Below are 19,213 nucleotides of genomic sequence, written 5' to 3'. Positions count from 1 at the left end.
CTCCTCAGATGCTGCCTGATCTGCTGCGCTTTTCCAGCACCACACTCTCGACTCTGATCTCCAGCATCTGCAGTCCTCACTTTCTCCTGATCTGATAATCTTCAACTCCAGTTTCCTGCCTTATCCTCATAGCCCTTGGTTCCATTAATGGTTAGAAACCTACCTTTCAGCCCTGAATATATTTCGATCCAGGCTCAATAGCCCTCTGTGGTAAAAGAAAATCCACATATTCATTATCTTCAGAGAAAATAAAACCTCAATTCTGTAATAAACTGGTGACTCCTTATTCTGCGATTATACTCTCTGATTCTAGACTCTCCCACAAGGGGAAACAATCTTTCCTCATCTAAACTGTCAATTCAAATAACAATCTTGTATGTTTCAATAAAGTCTCCTCTCATTTTCCTAAATTTCAATTAGTATCGGCCCACCTTGCACAGCCTGTCCTCATAGGAAACTCCATCCATATCAAAGATCAACCCTGTGAATATTCCCTGGAGGGGCCTGCCTCCAGTGCAAATATATCTCCCTGATCTGACCTGTGCCATGTGTAAGTTTAGCAAAACCTCACTATTTATACATCCCATACCCTTTAAAATAAAATGTCAACATTCCATTTCTCTTCCCTATTACCCAATGAACTTGGAGGCTAGCTTTTAGTGATTGTTGCATTGATAGCCCCAAATCCCTGTGCTGTAGCTTTCTGCAGTCTTTCCTCACTAAAAAACACAGATAATCTATTCTTCGGCCAAAGGGCATATCCTCTTATTTTCTCACATTATATTCCATTTGCCAAGTTTTTGTGCACTCACTTAATCTGTCTATATCAGTCCATAGACTCCTTGTGTTATTCTCACGTGCCTTATTTTTGCAAACTTGGTGACAGTACATTCATCTTCCTATCCATGTCAGTAAGTGTTATAGTAAATAATTGGGGGCCCAGCACTGACGCTGTGGCCATCCACTCAATAAAGGTTGTGAGCATTAAAATGCTCCCTTTATCTCAAGTCTCTGTCTTTTATTAGTTAATCAATCCTCCAATCATGCCATTATTCTATCCCCAACACCATGGTCTCTTATCCTATTGTGTAATATCTTATTGAATCTACTGGTTTCCCTTTGTCTATCCTGCTTATTATCTCCTCAAAGAACTGAAATAAATTTATTAGCTCTGACTTCCCCCCTTGTGAAGCTATATTAGCTGTGCTTGATTTATATGATGTGGAGATGCTGGTGTTAGACTGGGTTGGACAAAGTCAAAAATCACATGACACGGGGAGATAGTCCAAAAGGTTTGTTTGAAATAGCTTGAGGAAGAAACCGGGAGCTCCAAAAGCTTGCGGTTTCAAATAAACCTGTCGGATCTGGTGTCATGTGATTTATATAATGCATTTCCAAACGCTGTGCTGTTATGATGGATTCCAACATTTTTCCAATGACCGATATTAAGCTTAAAATAGCTTATAGTGTTGTCTTTTCTACTTCCTTCTTTGAATAAATGTTACATGGCAGTTTTATAATCCTCTGGGACTTTTCCAGAATCTAAGGATTTTTGGAAAATTACTACTGGTGCATCATTTCTGCAGCTAATTCCTTTAAAATCATACAATGCAATTCATTAGGTCGAGGGAATGTATTGGACTTCAGATCAATTAGTTTCCCTAGTACGTTAGTTTAATAAAATGTGTTTATTTGCTCACCAGTTAGTTCCTTGTTTATTTAATATTTTTATAATGCTATGAGATTCTCTACAGTGAAGATAAATACCAAGTATTTGTTCAAATCCTCTGCCATTTCCTGGCTCACTATTGTTACTTCCCTAGTTTATGTTCATGGTTGCATCGCTCTTCCTTTTTACATTTTTAATTAAGCTCTTATTGTCTGGTTTTATGTTATTTGTTAGTTTACCTCATTTTATTTTCTCTCTTATTATTAGTTTTTAATCATCTTTTGTTCACCAATCTTGCCTAATCTTTTGATTTATCACCAATCTTTGCCAAATTATATAATCCTTTTCTTTCCGATACTGTCCTTCCCTAGTTAATAACGGTTGGTTTATCCTCTTCCTGAGGACCCTTTTTCCCCACAAGGATAAATCTTTGCTATGAGTTATGAAGTATTTTTTCAAGCATCCACCATTGTTCATCAACTTTGTTTTCTGCTATCTACTCCAGCCAACTGGACCCCTCATTTCCATGTAATCATGCTTGCTCAAGTTTGGCACAGTTGTGTCTAAGGAGAAAGTGAGGACTGCAGATGCTGGAGATCAGAGCTGGAAATGTGTTGCTGGAAAAGCGCAGCAGGTCAGGCAGCATCCAAGGAGCAGGACAATCGACGTTTCGGGCATGAGTCCTTCTTCAGGAAGGGCTCATGCCCGAAATGTCGATTCTCCTGTTCCTTGGATGCTGCCTGACCTGCTGCGCTTTTCCAGCAACACATTTCCAGCACAGTTGTGTCTAATCCAAGGTTTTTCTCTCAGATGGAATACTAAGTTCTGCTGCAGTCATGGATCTTCCAAATCAAGTGGCAAGAAATTTGTTCAATAGAAGGATCCTCTCCGAAAACAACATTGAGATGCTAATCACTCAACTGTTAGCACCTTCAGTAGATATTCAGTAAATTAGCCAAAGGCTGACATGAAAGGTGTGTGGCACTGAATTTGATTCTATGTAGAAATGCTAGATTTAGGCATTCAGATCCCATCATTCTGAAATATTTTCAACATTTTGTGTGACATGAGGTTTTTGACATGCTATTTTTGGAGCCCAATTCCTTTAAATTTGATAAATCAAATTCAATTGCTTTGTTGTAATTTTGTATCACGCTGCATTACATCAAAGCACAAACTGAAAACAAATTGTGTTTACATAGTACACTTCACTATTTCAAGACATTCTAAAGTGCTTCAGAACTAATGAATTATTCTTGTAATTTGTTCACACACTGTATAAGGAATGTCACAGTCAATTTATGCTTGGTCTCAAAACATCAGCAAGATAAATAAATTAAACTGGAATTGTGGTTTTCGGATAAATATTGACCAGAACGCCTCTGATTTTCTTCAAATTGTGCTGTGAAATCTTTTCAATTTACTTATAAAAGCAGATAGGAATTCAGCTCATCATTTCATCTGAAAGATGGGATCTCTGATAGTCGTGCAGTACTGAGTGGAGCATTATGTGCCCAAGTACTTGAGTGAAGCTTTAATCAACTGCCTTTTGAGTTATAAGTAAGCAGGCACCTGCAGGGATATGATCCATTTGTCCTTTTGTAATTGTCTCCTTTCATTCAAGAGAGTTTTTTTTTGAGATTTTGCACTTAGTTAGTGTACCAACAGAAGTACTGAAGAAGAGGTCAACTTGACAGACAGATTTCTGTTCTGAGATATTGTCAATTTTCTGGGTCAGAGTCATTTAAATTGTTTTGCAAATAATGGCTGTAGAAGATCCAACGCAGGTAACATGCCTGGCGATCATTGTGCTACCCATAAGGTAAAGTACAGTGCAAACATTTTCAGAAAGATGGCTTAGCACCTGTGGTAATACTAGAAGATCTCCCTCCTCTGCATGTTGTAACATTGGATTTCGGGGCAGAGAAGCATCCATTGCAGCCTCCTTCTCCATTGCTCCTAAGTTCCTTTTGCACTACTTAAATCTCATTCGTTAAATATGCAAATTATGGGTCTTTTCATTCCCCAATGTTTCAGACATGAGGATGCCAAAGCTAGTTACCAATTTAAAAATCCAATTACAGTGCAAAATAATTTCAATCTGAAGACAACAGGAAAATGTCAGTAATTGCATACGTCAAAGGATACCCAGCTTCAGCAAGATCTGGCTCATTTTGCTCAGAGTTGGCTAAAATAAAATGTATGTGATTGAGACACTCCATTATTATTGCCCAGAAAATTATTGAGAAGCATTTAGCTACCTGGACGGGACACATTTTTGGCTCAATTGAGTTCGAAATGGTGGACATGCAATATTTATATTTGTGATAACATTTGATGACACTGAAAAGATCAATTTATTTGGAGGTAAGACCTGATAATGCACAAGAGTTGGCACTGTACTGCAGGTCTTGTTGAGCAGAGCAAAGGCAGCAGCAAGTCAGCCTATGTTCTTGAAAGTAACTTATTAATTCTTACTGACAGCTATAATTATCATCCAAAGTCAGAGATTCAAAGATCTGTTCATTTAAAAACTTAAGAAAGGGTCTGCAATGCCAAGATTGATTAAATGTTGAACAAAATTAAGGAAAGCAGAACAAACCTGAAATGAAGTGCAATTTACATTGGCACTGCTTCTATAAAGTCTGTTCCAAGTAAAGTTAACTCCAGTACAAAATGTTCCTCTCAGTACAATCACTGTGCAAATGTTTGCTGATTCATAACAAGATACTTGTGTGCAAACCAATTGTGGATCTATAGTCCAAATTGCAACATAACGTTATACACCAAAGCTTTGTATTCTGCAATGTTTTGTTAATGTGGAAATTGCCGGTCAAACAATTTATGCCAAATACTGTTGTAATCTTTGCACCTTCATTTCCTATTTGTATATATTCCACTTTAGTTCTTGTTTTGTTTTTTCCTCAGCAAGGCAGCAATTCTGAGAATGCACCACTTTCCCATCGATTATTTCAAATTTACCTGAAGCATTCCTGGAGACTCAGCGTATTGGATAACCAATTCTTTGAAGTTGCTGACTTAAAATGATTAATTGTTATGAATTAAAATCATGCAAGTTGTTATTCACAACAATGAGTTTAAATATCACGAACTTACAGTTAGAAGTGATGCCCAATGATTTATTAGTTAAAATGTGGTTGGAGTAAACTAAACTAATCATTGTTTCAATTGCATGAAAAACGAAATCTTGTATTCATCCAGCACTCTGTACATAGATAAATAGAAAGACCAAAGGATAACTAACATCAAGCTTTTTCATGGGATCATGAAGGCAGACAGTGAAGTAGCACTGAATTTTTTGGAGAAAATTCTGAAGTTTAAGATATAGTGATTGAAAAACAGCCAGTGAACAGAAGTGTGGCAAAAATATATGATGCTCAAGAACAGGGATATATGGCAGAATGTGATATGAGGGCATTTGAAGATGAGACTAATGTCCTTGAAGGTGATTTGTTGATACTGTGAAAGTAGCAGCACATTACAAAGATAGCATCAATGGGTGGGTGGTAAATTTTTAACAGATGAAAGGGAGAACTAGGCAAGGAGAGTAGTTGAGAAATCAATTCTTGCTGACTTTTTCTTGCATATGTTAAAGGGTTATGAACTTGTAAGGCCAGGTTTAGTGCCTCTCTATAATTATTCGTGAGAAGGTGGTGCTCAGTTTCTTGAATCACTGCAGATCTTGTGTTTTAGAAATCCCCTTGGAGCTGATATAGAAGGGATATTTCTGTTTTCTTTTACACAGCAACAGTAGAGGAATGCTAATGTAGTTTGAAGCAAGAACAGAAAGTGGCTTAGAGGTAAACATGCAGGTACTGATGTTCCTATGAGAATGTGATCCTTGTTCACGTAGAGAGTATACATTTTGAGTTTGAAAGTTGTCTTGCTGAATTGCTACAGTACATCTTATTGATGGCATGCCCTGCTGCCATTTTGTGCCTGTAGTGGAGGGAATGAACGCTTAACTAGTAAACTGCGCTGATCAAGGAAGCAGCTTTATCATGAATGGTGGCAAATTTCTCAGAGTTTGGTTGATTTTACACTTATCTAGGCCAATAGGAAATATCCATCACACTCCTGACTTGTGCATTGTACATGATTAACAGGCTTTGGTGAGTACGGAAGTAGATAATCAACACAGAATTCCTAACTCTGACTTGCTCTTGTAATCACAGCATTTATAAAATTGGTTCAGGTTAAATTTATGATCATTGGTAACCACCAGGGTGTTGATGGTGTGAAATTCAGGAATGGAAATGAATATGAAGAGGTGATGGTTAGATTTTCTTTTGTGGAGATGGTCATTACTTAGCACTCTGTGGTACAAATACAATTTTCCACTTATCAATCCAAGCCTGAATGATGTCCAGGTAGTGAACTAATTTATGTGCTAACTGGTTTGGAGCTGAGTGGTCCTGGCAAAATGTGAAGAAACACACTATTCTATATTTGTTCCACCCTGCTACTACACTATAATGGAACCCCGGAGATTAACTTGAACACAAACAAGTTTTGTCATTTCCCTTGAATTTCAATTAATTTTCCCAAAAGTGCCCGTGTATATTTGAGTAATAGCTGATCTCATGTAAAAGTCAACCCCCTATTTTTGGCCAAATAATTTGGAATTTTCCAGCTATCTCGTGTAAAAGTCAATCCTAGCTCTTAAGATAACAGATCAACGTTTATGAGTCAATGCGTCGGCTGTTACCTCCCGCTCCAGCTTACCCGTCTACCGGTTGTTACGCTCCGTTCCCAGTTTTCCAGTCCGCTGGCAGTTGTGCTCTGCTCTGGGTTTTCAGAATTACCATAATTTGGTTTTATTTTCTTTATTCGGTCAGAGATCAATTGGGGTTCTGCTAATGATACAGTATGAATTTTGACGGGCATGAATTTCAGCCCCTCAAAAATAGTATCCATGTAATAGTCAACCCCATAAATTTAACCTTAAAATAAGTTAAAAAAAATTGACTATTACTCGAATATATATAAGATATTTCAGAAGTTTGGGAGAATCCCAAAAAACATTGAAGGCTATTTGATAGATTGTCAGAGATTGTTGATTCCTGCACTAAAATGAAGTGCAGGTCACTTTACTCAAAATTAAACTGAACTACTACTAATTCCTCTCGAAGTAAAATTTGAGAGATCACTGAATAATTCGACTTGGAGTTATTTGAGTTCAGGATATTTCTTATTTATGATCTGCTTCTTTGAAAATGGATGATGATATTGCTGCAGTCATCCTTGCTATACCAATGTCATTGTAACACCTTCCCTATCCAAACTGAGGGTCTATTGAAGTCAATGTTTGTTGTAGTACAAACATTTAGAATGAGGCAATTTACCACCAACATTTTTATTTTTAAAAAAATTAAACAATATTGTCAGTCTTTAATAATGTAACCAAAAGCAGAAGTATTCTTCCTTTAATGAAATGGCGAGTGGGTTTAGTCACATATAAGAAGAGAGGTGTCAATGTAAGATCACAGGAGTAGTCATCAAGACACTCAGGCTAATGCTTGGAGGACAAGGCTGTTATCCCGCAATAGCAGATGGTAAAATTTTAATTCAATTTTAAAAATCTGGAAGTTAAAATTAGTCTAATGTTAACAATGCAACTACTGTCAATTGCTGTGAAAACACAGTTGGCCATTAGGGCAGAAAATTTATTATTCTTACCTGGTCTGACCTACATGTGACTCTAGACCTACAACAATGGGGTTGACATGTAACTGCCCGTTATGGCCACATATGGTCAAATTGATGGCCTTAGCAAGCTACTCAGTTCAATGAGCAATTGGGGATGGGCAATAAATCTGACCCAGCAGCTGATAGCCACACTCCAGGAATAAACAATTTAACAAAGAACACAGTCCCTCATCTGCATGCTGAATTCTAATTATACTCTTGAGGGATGACCAACCTAAGTATGATGAGAAATTAAAACACACAACAGTTTTGCTGTTCTTGATATATTTTGCCTTTCTTTTTCTACAACAGGATTACATTTCACATGAATAATGTTTAATTTTGAAATTTTATGCATAAGTGGAATATGAGTTGTCTTAACTAAAAAAACTGCAGAAGCATTACAGAATCCAGGTACAACAATGTCAAAAATCTCTTTGTTAGGTCCATACCCAACTCTAAATAGATCCAGAACAGAACTTGAAACCAGTGGATATCGGAGGAACTCTGAAGGAACATAATTACTTTACAGAAAACTGATAATTAATTTAAGCCATATACTAATTTGAATAACCATGATGTGAAGGCACTGTGTTGACTGGAATGGACGAAGTCAGAAGTCACATAACACCAGGTTATAGTCCAACATGTTTATTTGAAATCACAAGCTTTAAGAGTGCTGCTCCTTCATCGGGTGAAGTTCACCTGATGGAGCAGAAGCACTCCAAAAGCTTGTGATTTCAAATAAACTTGTTGAACTATAACCTGGTGTCGTGTAACTTTTAATTTGAATAAGTTAATAATAAGAATTTGAATAAGTTACTGCTGGACAACATTAATCCACATAACCAATTAACTCACCTGTACTTCTAACTCATCCATGTAGCTAGTTTACAAACCAAAAAGCCTGCATAATATTTCATCCACGATTGACACCATGAGATGCTAATATAGAAATAGATAATATATTTGCATGACACCATCGTACACTTCTTTTAATGAAGGTAATAAAGAATTTAAAGTTTATGACTTCGTCTCATTCAGTTCACATATAAAAATTACTTCATCTCTTAGAAAACTCTTACCTCTTTTCTTGAGAACCTTGTGGGATTTCTTCCACTTTATTCTTCTGCTGCGGAAATCGATGCCTTCGCTTTCGAGTTGGTGCTACATCAACCACATCGCTCAGAGAGCTGCATATGGGATCACTTTGTGGAGGAACTGAGAAAATAGGAGACAATTGTAATAAATGTATTTTTATCCTGGTCTGAACTACCAATTTCAAATCTAGAACACCAAAAAAACATATGGATCATAATAAAAACAAGAAATGATGGAAATATTTAGCAGGTCTGGCAGCATCGGTGGACAGAGAAGCAAGGGAGTTATGAATTAAAAGCATATATTGTCAGGCTGAAACACAGTAAGGAGCAGGCCCAGTGGCATATTTTTTGATATTATCAACCAGGAAAGAGCTCAAATTTAATTTAAAATATGTCATTTTTTAATATTCCCATTATTCAATCAAAGCTTGCCATAAACTGATGAATAGCCAATAACTGATGTAAAACATAAGAATATACTCACAAAGTATGCAATTCTACCTTGGTCTCCAATTTAAACCTTCATTCAGAACCTGGACTAAGCTTTTGTGATTGCTCATTCATTATATTTTAATCTGTTTTGAAAGCTTGCACTGTGTTCTGTGGCAGTTCCATACGTTACCAAAATAGGGGAAAAGTTTAAGATTAACTACATGTCACGAAAACTGCAAAATAATATGTCAAAATATTTGCCACACCGAAAGTTCCAGAATTATCCTCTGCGGAAACTGATATTCCTTCATTGATAGACAGAAGAAAATAACAGTTATTGAATTTGATGTGCATGCGTGAAGATTTATTTATTTTTGACCAGGAGTCAATCAGAGAGCAGTCAAAGTGAAATGACCTCTGAGATGCACAATTTTGTGTTGATTTAAGAATATGTAGTTTCCCATTTTATGGAAAGCCTAGGTGCTTTTAACATACCTTAAGTCAAAAGTAAAGTTAACTTTCATACAAGTTTCCCACTTTAACTTTTCTTAAAAAAGGCCATGAAAGTAACATTACTCTAAAAGAAACAAAAAATTACTGCTGCGATACTGTTTAACAATGACTTGAAATAACTCATGATAAGCTAACACAAAGTGAAGTAATAGAACAATGTCACTTACAACTGGATTTGGGAGGATTGCAGAGCTTTGATCTGATTCATTAGTTGCGAGATCTCTCAGCACTATCACATGTATTTTGGTTAAGTAATGGCAATATCGTGGACTAGTAATTAAAAGCCTGGTGTAATGTTCTGTTGAAAGGAGTTTGAATCCCACCAAGGCAGTTGAATTCAGTAAAAGCCTGGAAACAAAGGTTAGTCTAATGGTGACTATGAAGGCTTGGTTTATTGCTATAAAATCCCATCTGGTTCACTAATGCCCTGTCGGGAAGGAAATCTGCCATCCTTATCTGGTGTGACCTGCATGTGACTTCAGACCCACAGCATGTGGTTGACTCTTAACTGCCCTCTAAAATGACCTAAAATGCCACCTATGCCATAGCACAGAATTGCAACAGAACAGAGGCAGGCCATTCAGCCCACTGTGCCTACACCAGCCCTCCAAACAGCGTCCCACTCAGACCCATCTCCCCCCACCTCATCCCCACAATCCCTGTATTTCCCATGGCTAATCCACCTAGCCTGCACATCTCTAGTCATTATAGGCAATTTAGCTTGGCCAATACACTTAACCTGCACAACTTTAGACTCTGAGAGGAAACCAGAGCACGCGGAGGAAACCCACACAGACACAGGGAGAATGTGCAAATTCCACACAGACAGTCACTCAAGGTGGAATCGACCTAGGTTCCTGGAGCTGCAAGGCAGCAGTGCTAACCAGTGAGCCACTGTGCAGTTCCTTTCAAGAGTAATTAAGCAGAGGCAATAAATTGCCAGTGGTACCACGTTCAATGAATGAATAGAAGAAAATGCTGCTCCTGCTGTTCAGAATGTGAGTTTTTAAAATTATTCATGGGACATGGGTGTTACTGGTAATGCCAGCATTAATTGCCCATCCAAATGGTGATAGAGATGCTAATGCTGAGATGCTTTGTTGAAATATTGCAGTCTGTGGGGGTTAAGTACACCCATAATGCTGTTAAGAAAGAGGTTCTGGAAATTGACCCAGTTATAATGAAAGGATGAAAATGTATTTCCAAGGATTTCCTGCCTTTGCCCTGGTAGATGGGAGATGTCATGAATTTGGGAGCTACTGTTGAGGGAGCCTTGGTGTTTTATTGCAATACACTTTGTCGATGATACACACTGCTACAACTGTGAATTGATGGTGAAGGGAATGAATGTTATAGGTGATGGACAGGATGTCAATCAGATAGGCTACTTTGTCCTGGATGGTGTCAAGTTTCTTTGGTGTTATTGGAACTAAACTCTTTCAGTCAAGTGGACTGTACTCGATTACACTCCTGACTTGTGCCTTTGAACAGATTTCAGAGAGACAGGAGGTGACTTTTTGCTGCAGAATTCCTAGCTTCTGACATGTTCTTGTAGTCACATCTTTTAAATGGCTCCTCACAGAGCGTTTTAGGGAACATCTCCGGGATACCTGCGCCAATCAACCCATCGCCCCGTGGCCCAACATTTCAACACCCCTCCCACTCTACCGAGGACATGCAGGTCCTGGGCCTCTTCCACTGCCGCTCCCTCACCACCCCACGCCTGGAGGAAGAACGTCTCATCTTCCGCCTCGGAACACTTCATCCCCAGGGCATCAATGTAGACTTCACCAGTTTCCTCATTTCCCCTCCCCCGACCTTACTCCAGTTCCTAACTTCCAGCTCAGCACTATCCTCATGACCTGTCCTACCTGCCAATCTCCCTTCCCATCTATCTGCTCCACCCTCCCCTCTGACCTATCACCTTCACCCCTACCTCCATCTACCCATTGTACTCTTTGCTACCTTCTCCCCAGCAGCACTCCTCCACCCGCCATTTATCTCTCCACCCTGGAGGCTCCCTGCCTCCATTCCTGATGAAAGGATTTTGACTGAAACATCGATTTTCCTGCTCCACGGATGCTGCCTGACCGGTTGTGTTTTTCTAGCACCACTCTAATCTAGACTCTAGTCTCCAGCATCTGCAGTCCTCACTTTTGCCTTTTAAATGGCTGGTCCAGTTCAGTTTCTGGTCAATAATAATTCTCAGGATATTGTTAGGTGATATCAATGATGGTAATGCCATTTAATGTCAAAGTGTGACATTAGATTCTGACTTGTTGGAGATGGATACTGCCTAGCACATTGTGTGGCATGACTGTTCCTTGCCATTTATCTGCCCAACCTTGGGTGTTGTCCAGGTCTTGATGTTTAAAGATATGGACTGCTTTAGTACCTGAGGAGGTGTAAATGGCTTTGAACATGTACAATCAACAGCAAACATACCTACTTCAGACGTTGTGATAGAGGAAAATTCATTGCTGGAGCAGCTGAACACAGGACACCACCTTTAGGAACACCTGTAGAAATGTGCTGGGACTACAATGATTGACCTCCAAAAGCTACAAGTCTCTTCCTTTGTGCTACGAATAACTCCAGCCACTGCACTGTTTTCTCATTGACTCCAGTTTTATTAGGGCTCCTAGATGTCACACTTAATCAAATGCTACCTTGATGTCATGGGCAGTCACTCTTACCTCATCTCTGGAGATCAGCTCTTTTGTCAATGTTTGGATCAAGCTTATAATGAATTCAGGAGTTGAAGGCACGTGGCAGAATCTCAAACTAAGGGCAGTGAACAGGTTATTAGTTTGCAAATGCTGTTTGCTAGTACTGTCAATGACATGGTACATCACTTGACTGATGAGTGAGTGTAGATGATGAGATGATTAATTGGATTGGATTTGTGCTGCCTTATGTGAACAGGATATATCGGAGAAATTTTCCACCATGGCAAATAGATGCCAGAGTTGTAACTGTATGAAACAGCTTGACCAGGCAACTGATTATTTTGGGAACACAAATCTTCAGAGCAACAGCCTTTGAAGTATTCAGTGTCATAAGCTGATTCTTGATATGACATGGTATGATGCAAGTTTATAACATATTAGACTTATTTTGGAAATTTGTACTCTAAATTAGAGGTAAATAGGTTTACAGTCTTACGAAAATTTAATGGCTTCTTTTAAAGAAAGGATCAGAAAGTTCTCTATAACAGTGAATTAAATGCAGCTTTTCCAAGAAATCATGGGAATTAAACTAAATGACTCAACAAACTACCTAGTAAGATAATTGTTGCTCTGTTGACTTGAGTTTTTACAAACGGGGACAGGTGGCCAGGAGCTACAAGTGGGGTTGGTTCAAATGAATAAAATTCTTATTAGCAGAATGGCACGTAAGTTTTTGTTGGATTTAAGACCAACAGAGATGGAAATAATTTAGAAGTTTCTTTTGGAGTAGAAGTAGACAGGACTAGAAAAAATCCTAAGCTTTTCTTAGGGTTTTCTTAGTGAGGAAATATGAATGAGTTTGCCCATCTGCATTACTCAGAAAAAGATGGAGAGTTCAAGGGAAGGAAATGCTTGAGACTTCATCATTTCAGTAGACATTTTAAGGTCATGTTAGGAGGGATACCTCACTGAGGTTGAATCTCTGCATAGATTACTACTGGGAAAAAGGTTGTTTTATTTCAAAACTGTTAATGATAAGAGTTTAAATTTGTCATACATATAGCTTTTATTGTTCCACTGTGTAATAAATTTATGTTCTTTTGTTAAAAATATGTTGACAACCTTCTGTGATTATATTCAGTTACTGACCACCGTGGTAATTAAATACCAAAAATAAAAATGATGATCTATCAAACCAAATTTTATTCTGGAATCTGATTTGTCTAGTTTCCATAGGCTGTGATCATAACAAGGTGAGGTTTTTTGGGGGACAGAAATTTGTATAATTTAAGAGGGATGCTTGACATAGACATAGAGTTATTGGACATGAAAACAGGAGTAGTTGTGCAAAGTTAAAAATCACACAACACCAGGTTATAGTCCAACAGGTTTAATTGGAAGCACTAGCTTCCAGAGTGCTGCTCCTTCATCAGGTGAAGGACCCAATGAACCCCCTGATGAAGGAGCAGTGCTCCGAAAGCTAGTGCTTCCAATTAAACCTGTTGGTCTATAACCTGGTGTTGTGGATTTTTAACTTTGTACACCCCAATCCAACACCTGCATCTCCAAATCAGGAGTACTTGTGAAGCTTGTTATGTGGATAGGAATTTCAGAATGGTTTACCCCATTGGAAAGACCTTTGTGGGAGCGGTTCATTTGAAGTCGTGGACTAAGGCTGTATTTATAGATATGCTTGAAGTTATTATTCAACATTTAGAACTAAAAGCAGGGAAACTCGAAATTGAGCACCACTAGAATGACATAAGATTTAGTTGGAAATAAAAAAGACATCTCAACTGGTAGAAAAAAAGAAAAAAAATGGAAATTACATAGGGAAAGGAAAACGAATCTGGAAACAAGAAAGCATGAATTGTGAAGTGAGGAGAAATAAAAACAAAGAAGTGGAATTGAAAAAAAACTGGAACTTCAAAGAGGTCAAGAAAACAGGCAACATGATTTGCCTGAAAGAAAAGCTTAGAGTAAAGGGATAAAGAGGAAGTAGTACAGCTGAATGTTATTTGAATTGGAGGTGTAGTGGACAGTGAAGAGGGTTACCTCAGATTACAACAGGATCTGGACCAGATGGACCAATGGGCTGAGAAGTGGCAGATGGAGTTTAATTCAGATAAATGCAAGGTGCTGCATTTTGGGAAAGCAAATCTTAGCAGCACTTATACACTTAATGGAAAGGTCCTAGGCAGTGTTGCTGAACAAAGAGACCTTGGAGTGCAGGTTCATAGCTCCTTGAAAGTGGAGTCGCAGCTAGATAGGATAGTGAAGAAGGCATTTGGTATGCTTTCCTTTATTGGTCAGAGTATTGAGTGCATGAGTTGGGAGGTCATGTTGCGGCTGTACAGGACATTGGTTAGGCCACTGTTGGAATATTGCATGCAATTCTGGTCTCCTTCCTATCGGAAAGCTGTTGTGAAACTTGAAAGGGTTCAGAAAAGATTCACAAGGATGTTGCCAGGGTTGGAGGATTTGAGCTATGGGGAGAGACTGAACAGGCTGGGGCTGTTTTCCCTGCAGCTTTGGAGACTGAGGGATGACCTTATAGAGGTTTACAAAATTATGAGGAGCATGGATAGGATAAATAGATAAAGTCTTTTCCCTGGGGTCGGGGAGTCCAGAACTAGAGGGCATAGGTTTAGGGTGAGAGGGGAAAGATATAAAAGAGATGTAAGGGGCAACGTTTTCACGCAGAGGGTGGTATGTGTATGGAATGAGCTGCCAGAGGATGTGGTGGAGGCTAGTACAATTGCAACATTTAAGAGGCATTTGGATGGGTACATGAATAGGAAGGGTTTGGAGGGATATGGGCCAGGTGCTGGCAGGTGGGACTACATTGGGTTGGGGTATCTGGTTGGCGTGGATGGATTGGACTGAAGGGTTTTTTCCATGCTGTACATCTCTATGACTCTATGAATGAGTAGGATTGCAGAAAGCTACAGGACTGAGTGATTTGGGAGCCCCTGTGTGTAAGTCACAAAAAGCTAGCATCCAAGTTAAGCAGGTGATAGACAGAGAAAATGGAGTCTAAAAATAGAGAATAAGTGTTAAAACTAGCCAAGACACAAGTCAGACCACGCCTGGAATACCAGTAAAAGGTTTGAGCCTTTCCTTATCTAAAGATACACTGGCATTGCAGGAGTTTAGAGAATGTTCTAGAAGGTTGATTGAGAGGTTGAGTATGTGCGACTTGTACTGAATTGAGTTTCGAAAAATGTGAGGACATGTTATTGAATCATATAAGATTTTTATCAGGGCTTGACAGATGAGATATGAAGAAGTTGTTTCCACTTGTGGGAAGTCTGGAAACAGATGGTGATAGAGTAAGGGGTACCTACTGAAGCTGGAGATGGAGGAGGACATCTTTTCTTGTAGAGCTGGTGAATTTGTCATGCTCTTTACATCAGAGGGCTGTTTAGGATGTGTCATTAAAGGATATTCAAGGTTGAGATACAAACTTCTAAACAAGAACAGAATCAAGTATTGGGATGAACAAAAAGGTCTACTTGAAGTCACACTCAGCCAATAGTGCTTTGATAGGAAAGACAATCAATTGTACCTCACCTCTGGAATTTAATTGCTTTGACCATGTTTAAACCAAGGCTATAATTAAGTCAGGAGCTGACCTGGCCCTGATGAGTCAGTGACCAAGTTATTGGTAAGCAGAAGCCATTTGATAGCACAGTTGATGTCCCCTTCTATTACTTTACTGATGATCAAGAGTAAATAGATGGTCGTTTGGATTTGACAATCTTGTTTTCTGATTCCAATGGGGTAAAAGGCCTCTCAAGGTAAGTTACCTTAAGCATACATCAGATTTGACCTGTACTGCAGTGGAGAAATGCAAAATTTCTTTCAATCCATGGCATAGAACCAGTAACATGCAACCAATCTAAACAAAGAGAAAATTCTTTTTCATTGCTAAAATGAAGAAGCATTTTCCTGCAACAAAATAAGATAGACAGAAGCTATTCTGTACAGAAAACAAACTCGGAAGTCCAACATTTTATTTCGTTGGATTACTTGCAAAGAATGTGCAAACTTAAATAAGGCATGTTGGCTACATATTTTAATCAATATTTAATTGTTCTGATCACTTAAACGGCAGATGAGGAGAAATTTAAAATGTGGTAATGGTCATTATGAGCCAGCATCCTGAGTGAAGTTTAAATGTCCTTCTTGCTGATGGGATACATTTTATTTGGCTCAATGCCTATGCAGCATCTTTCAAAATATTATGGGACCCCTTACACTGTCTCTTTTCGATGGGTCTGTCTGGGGAGAGTTTGCATCCCATATGTCATAATTTTTATCTTATTTTCATAGTCGGGTCTCAGCATTCCCGGGCCCTTTAGTGCACTAAAAAGCACTAACTTTCTGTACTGATTTTGAAAAGTTACTTCAATAAATTTATACTCCACCTTTTATGTTGTATTTATACTTTCAGACATAGGAGCAGTAGTATATCATTCAGTCCATTAAATCTGTTCCACTACTCAAATTGATCGTGGCTGATCTGATAACTTTCAACACGGTACGGTGGCTAAGTGGTTAGCACTGCAGCCTCACAGCGTCAGGGACCCGGGTTCAATTCCAGCCTCGGGTGACTGTCTGTGTGAAGTCTGCACATTCCCACCATGTCTGCATGGGTTTTCTCTGGGTGCACCGGTTTCCTCCCACAGTCCAAAGATGTGCAGGTTTGGTGAATTGGCCATGCTAAATTGCCCATAGTGTTAGTTGCATTAGTCAAAGGGAAATGGGTCTGGGTAGGTTATTCTTCGTAGGGTCGGTTTGGACTTGTTGGGCTGAAGGGCCTGTTTCTACACTGTAGGAAATCTAATCTAATCAAACTCCACTTTCTTGCCTTTTCCCCCTTAACCCTTGATTTACTTACTGACTGAAAATCTGCCTACTTAATCTTAAATATACTTAATGACTCAATCTCTACAGCCCAACACAATAATGAATTCCCCAGATTCAACATCCTTTGAGATAAGAAACTTCTTCTCATCCCTGACTTAAATGAGCAATCACTTCCTCTGACATATCCACTGAATTTAATTTGTTTTTATTCATTCACAGGATGAGGGCATCACTGGCCAGCATTTACTGTCCCTCCCTAAATGCCCAGAGGGCAACCACAGTCAACCACATTGCTGAGGATCTGGAGTCAAATATAGGCCAGACCAGATAAGGATGGCAGTTTACTTCCCTAAAGGCCATTAGCGAACCAGACGGGTTTTTCTATCAATCAACAATGGATTCATGGTCATCGATTCACGGTTGTCATTAAACTTTTAACTTCAGATTTTTTATTGAATTCAAATTCCATCATCTGGTATAGTGGGACTGCATCCGGGTTTGCAGAACATTACCTGGGTGTTAGAATTAATAGTCCAGATAATGCCACTAGGCTGTTGCCTCCTGCTTGAGAGGGAATGAACTTTCCATATCTATCCTGTCAAGTCCCCCGAGAATCTTGTTTCGATAGGGTCCACTCTTATTCTTCTTAACTCCAATGAGTACAAGCTTGACCTACTCAACTTCTTCTCATTAGACAGTCCCTCCATAAATGGTCTCAGTCTAGTTGATATACTTCAGACTCATTGAATGCCAGTTTATCTTTCCTTATATACCCGACACAAAACTTCAGTTTTCTACCTGTGGTCGAACTAGTGCTTTGTACAGTTTTAACAAAACCTGCCAACTTTTATATTCAATATCCTTTGAATTAAAGGCCAATTATCATTTGCCTTCCTTATTACCCAGTGAACTTGCAAGCTAGGTTTCGTGATCCATGCTTTTGAGGTTTCCAAAGCTGCCTGCTTTGTAGCTTTCAGCAGTCTTTTTCTATTTAAACAATATTCAGCTTCCCTGTTCTTTCTGTCAAAGTGTATAACATCACATTTCCCCACATTGTGTTCCATCTGCCATGTCTTTTCCCACTTGTTTAACCTGTCTATATTCCTTGATGACTATGTCATCCTTACAAATTGCCTTCAAACCTAGTCATCCACAAACTTGTCTATTGTACATTCACTTTACTCATCCAAATCATTAATAATATCGTAAATTATTTTAGACCCAGCACTAATCCATGTGGCACTTCACAAGTTACAGGGTGCCATCTTTCATAAGTTAACCAATCCGCTACCCATGCTAATATACTACTTCCAACATCAATGGTTTTTGTCTTACCGAGAAACCCTATGTGTGGCACCTTATCAAATGCCTTATAAAATCCAAACAGATTACATCCACTGTTAACTTCCCAAAGAACTCAAGCAAATTTGTAATATATGAACTCCCCTTCATAAGCCATGCTGACTCTGTTTAATCCTATTATGTAAGTTGTTACATCCTTTGTAATTGACTCTAATAGTTTCCCAACAGCAGATATTATGATAATTGGACTACAGTTATCTGTTTTCTTAACTCCTTTACATTTTAAATAAAGGTATTCCATTGGCAATCTAAGAATTCATGGAAGATTGGATAAGTTGTAACCACTATCTCTGCAGCTACATCTTTCAATATTCTGGTCATGAGGTCTACGGGACTTACCATTCCTCAGTGACATTAGTATTTATTTCTTCGCTACCTTTGACCTTTTGATTATTTAGTAATCTGGAAAGCTTTTAAGAGCAGTGTTAATATTCTCTACTGTGAAGACTGATGCAAAGTATTTATTCAACTCCTCTGCCATTTCCTGGTTTCCCACTATTATTTCCCCAACCTCATTCTCTCAGGGAACCCATGTGCACTTTCCTCCCTTCCTTCTTATATGTTTAAAGAAGCTCTTGGTGTCCATCTTTATATGACTACCAATATTGCCCTTAAAATTTATCCTCTCACTCTATTTTTTTTATTGCCTTTTGTTGATTTTTTACAATTCCCAATTCTTTGGTTTACCATTAATCTTTGCCACTTTGCATGTTTTTGCTTTCATTTTGATGCTATCCTTAACCGCTCCAGTTAAGCACGGTTGATTTATCTCCTTCCTCCTCACTGGGATATATCTTTGTTGTGAGTCATGAACTATTTTCTTCAACTGTTATTGCTGCTGTACTCCCTTCCCAGTCTACTCCAGCCAGCTCTATCCTCATTCC

General features: G+C 38.7%; 1 protein-coding gene across 3 annotated transcripts in view; it reads right to left on the bottom strand.

Moving 5' to 3' along the window:
• The window catches only part of xrcc4 (X-ray repair complementing defective repair in Chinese hamster cells 4), a 381,970-nt gene that overhangs the window by 115,187 nt on the left and 247,570 nt on the right, over positions 1-19,213 (bottom strand). For all 3 annotated transcript variants that reach the window (XR_009645997.1, XM_060844072.1, XM_060844079.1), the window contains one exon: positions 8,464-8,599. Coding sequence is in view for 2 of the 3 variants with exons in the window: in XM_060844072.1 (XP_060700055.1) it covers positions 8,464-8,599 (136 nt within the window). In the remaining variant the exon portion in view is untranslated. The remainder of the gene's footprint in view (positions 1-8,463; positions 8,600-19,213) is intronic.

Source organism: Hemiscyllium ocellatum, chromosome 2, assembly GCF_020745735.1.
Source record: "Hemiscyllium ocellatum isolate sHemOce1 chromosome 2, sHemOce1.pat.X.cur, whole genome shotgun sequence".
NCBI classification, from domain to species: Eukaryota; Metazoa; Chordata; class Chondrichthyes; order Orectolobiformes; family Hemiscylliidae; genus Hemiscyllium; species Hemiscyllium ocellatum.
This window is presented reverse-complemented; position numbering and strand designations above follow the sequence as displayed.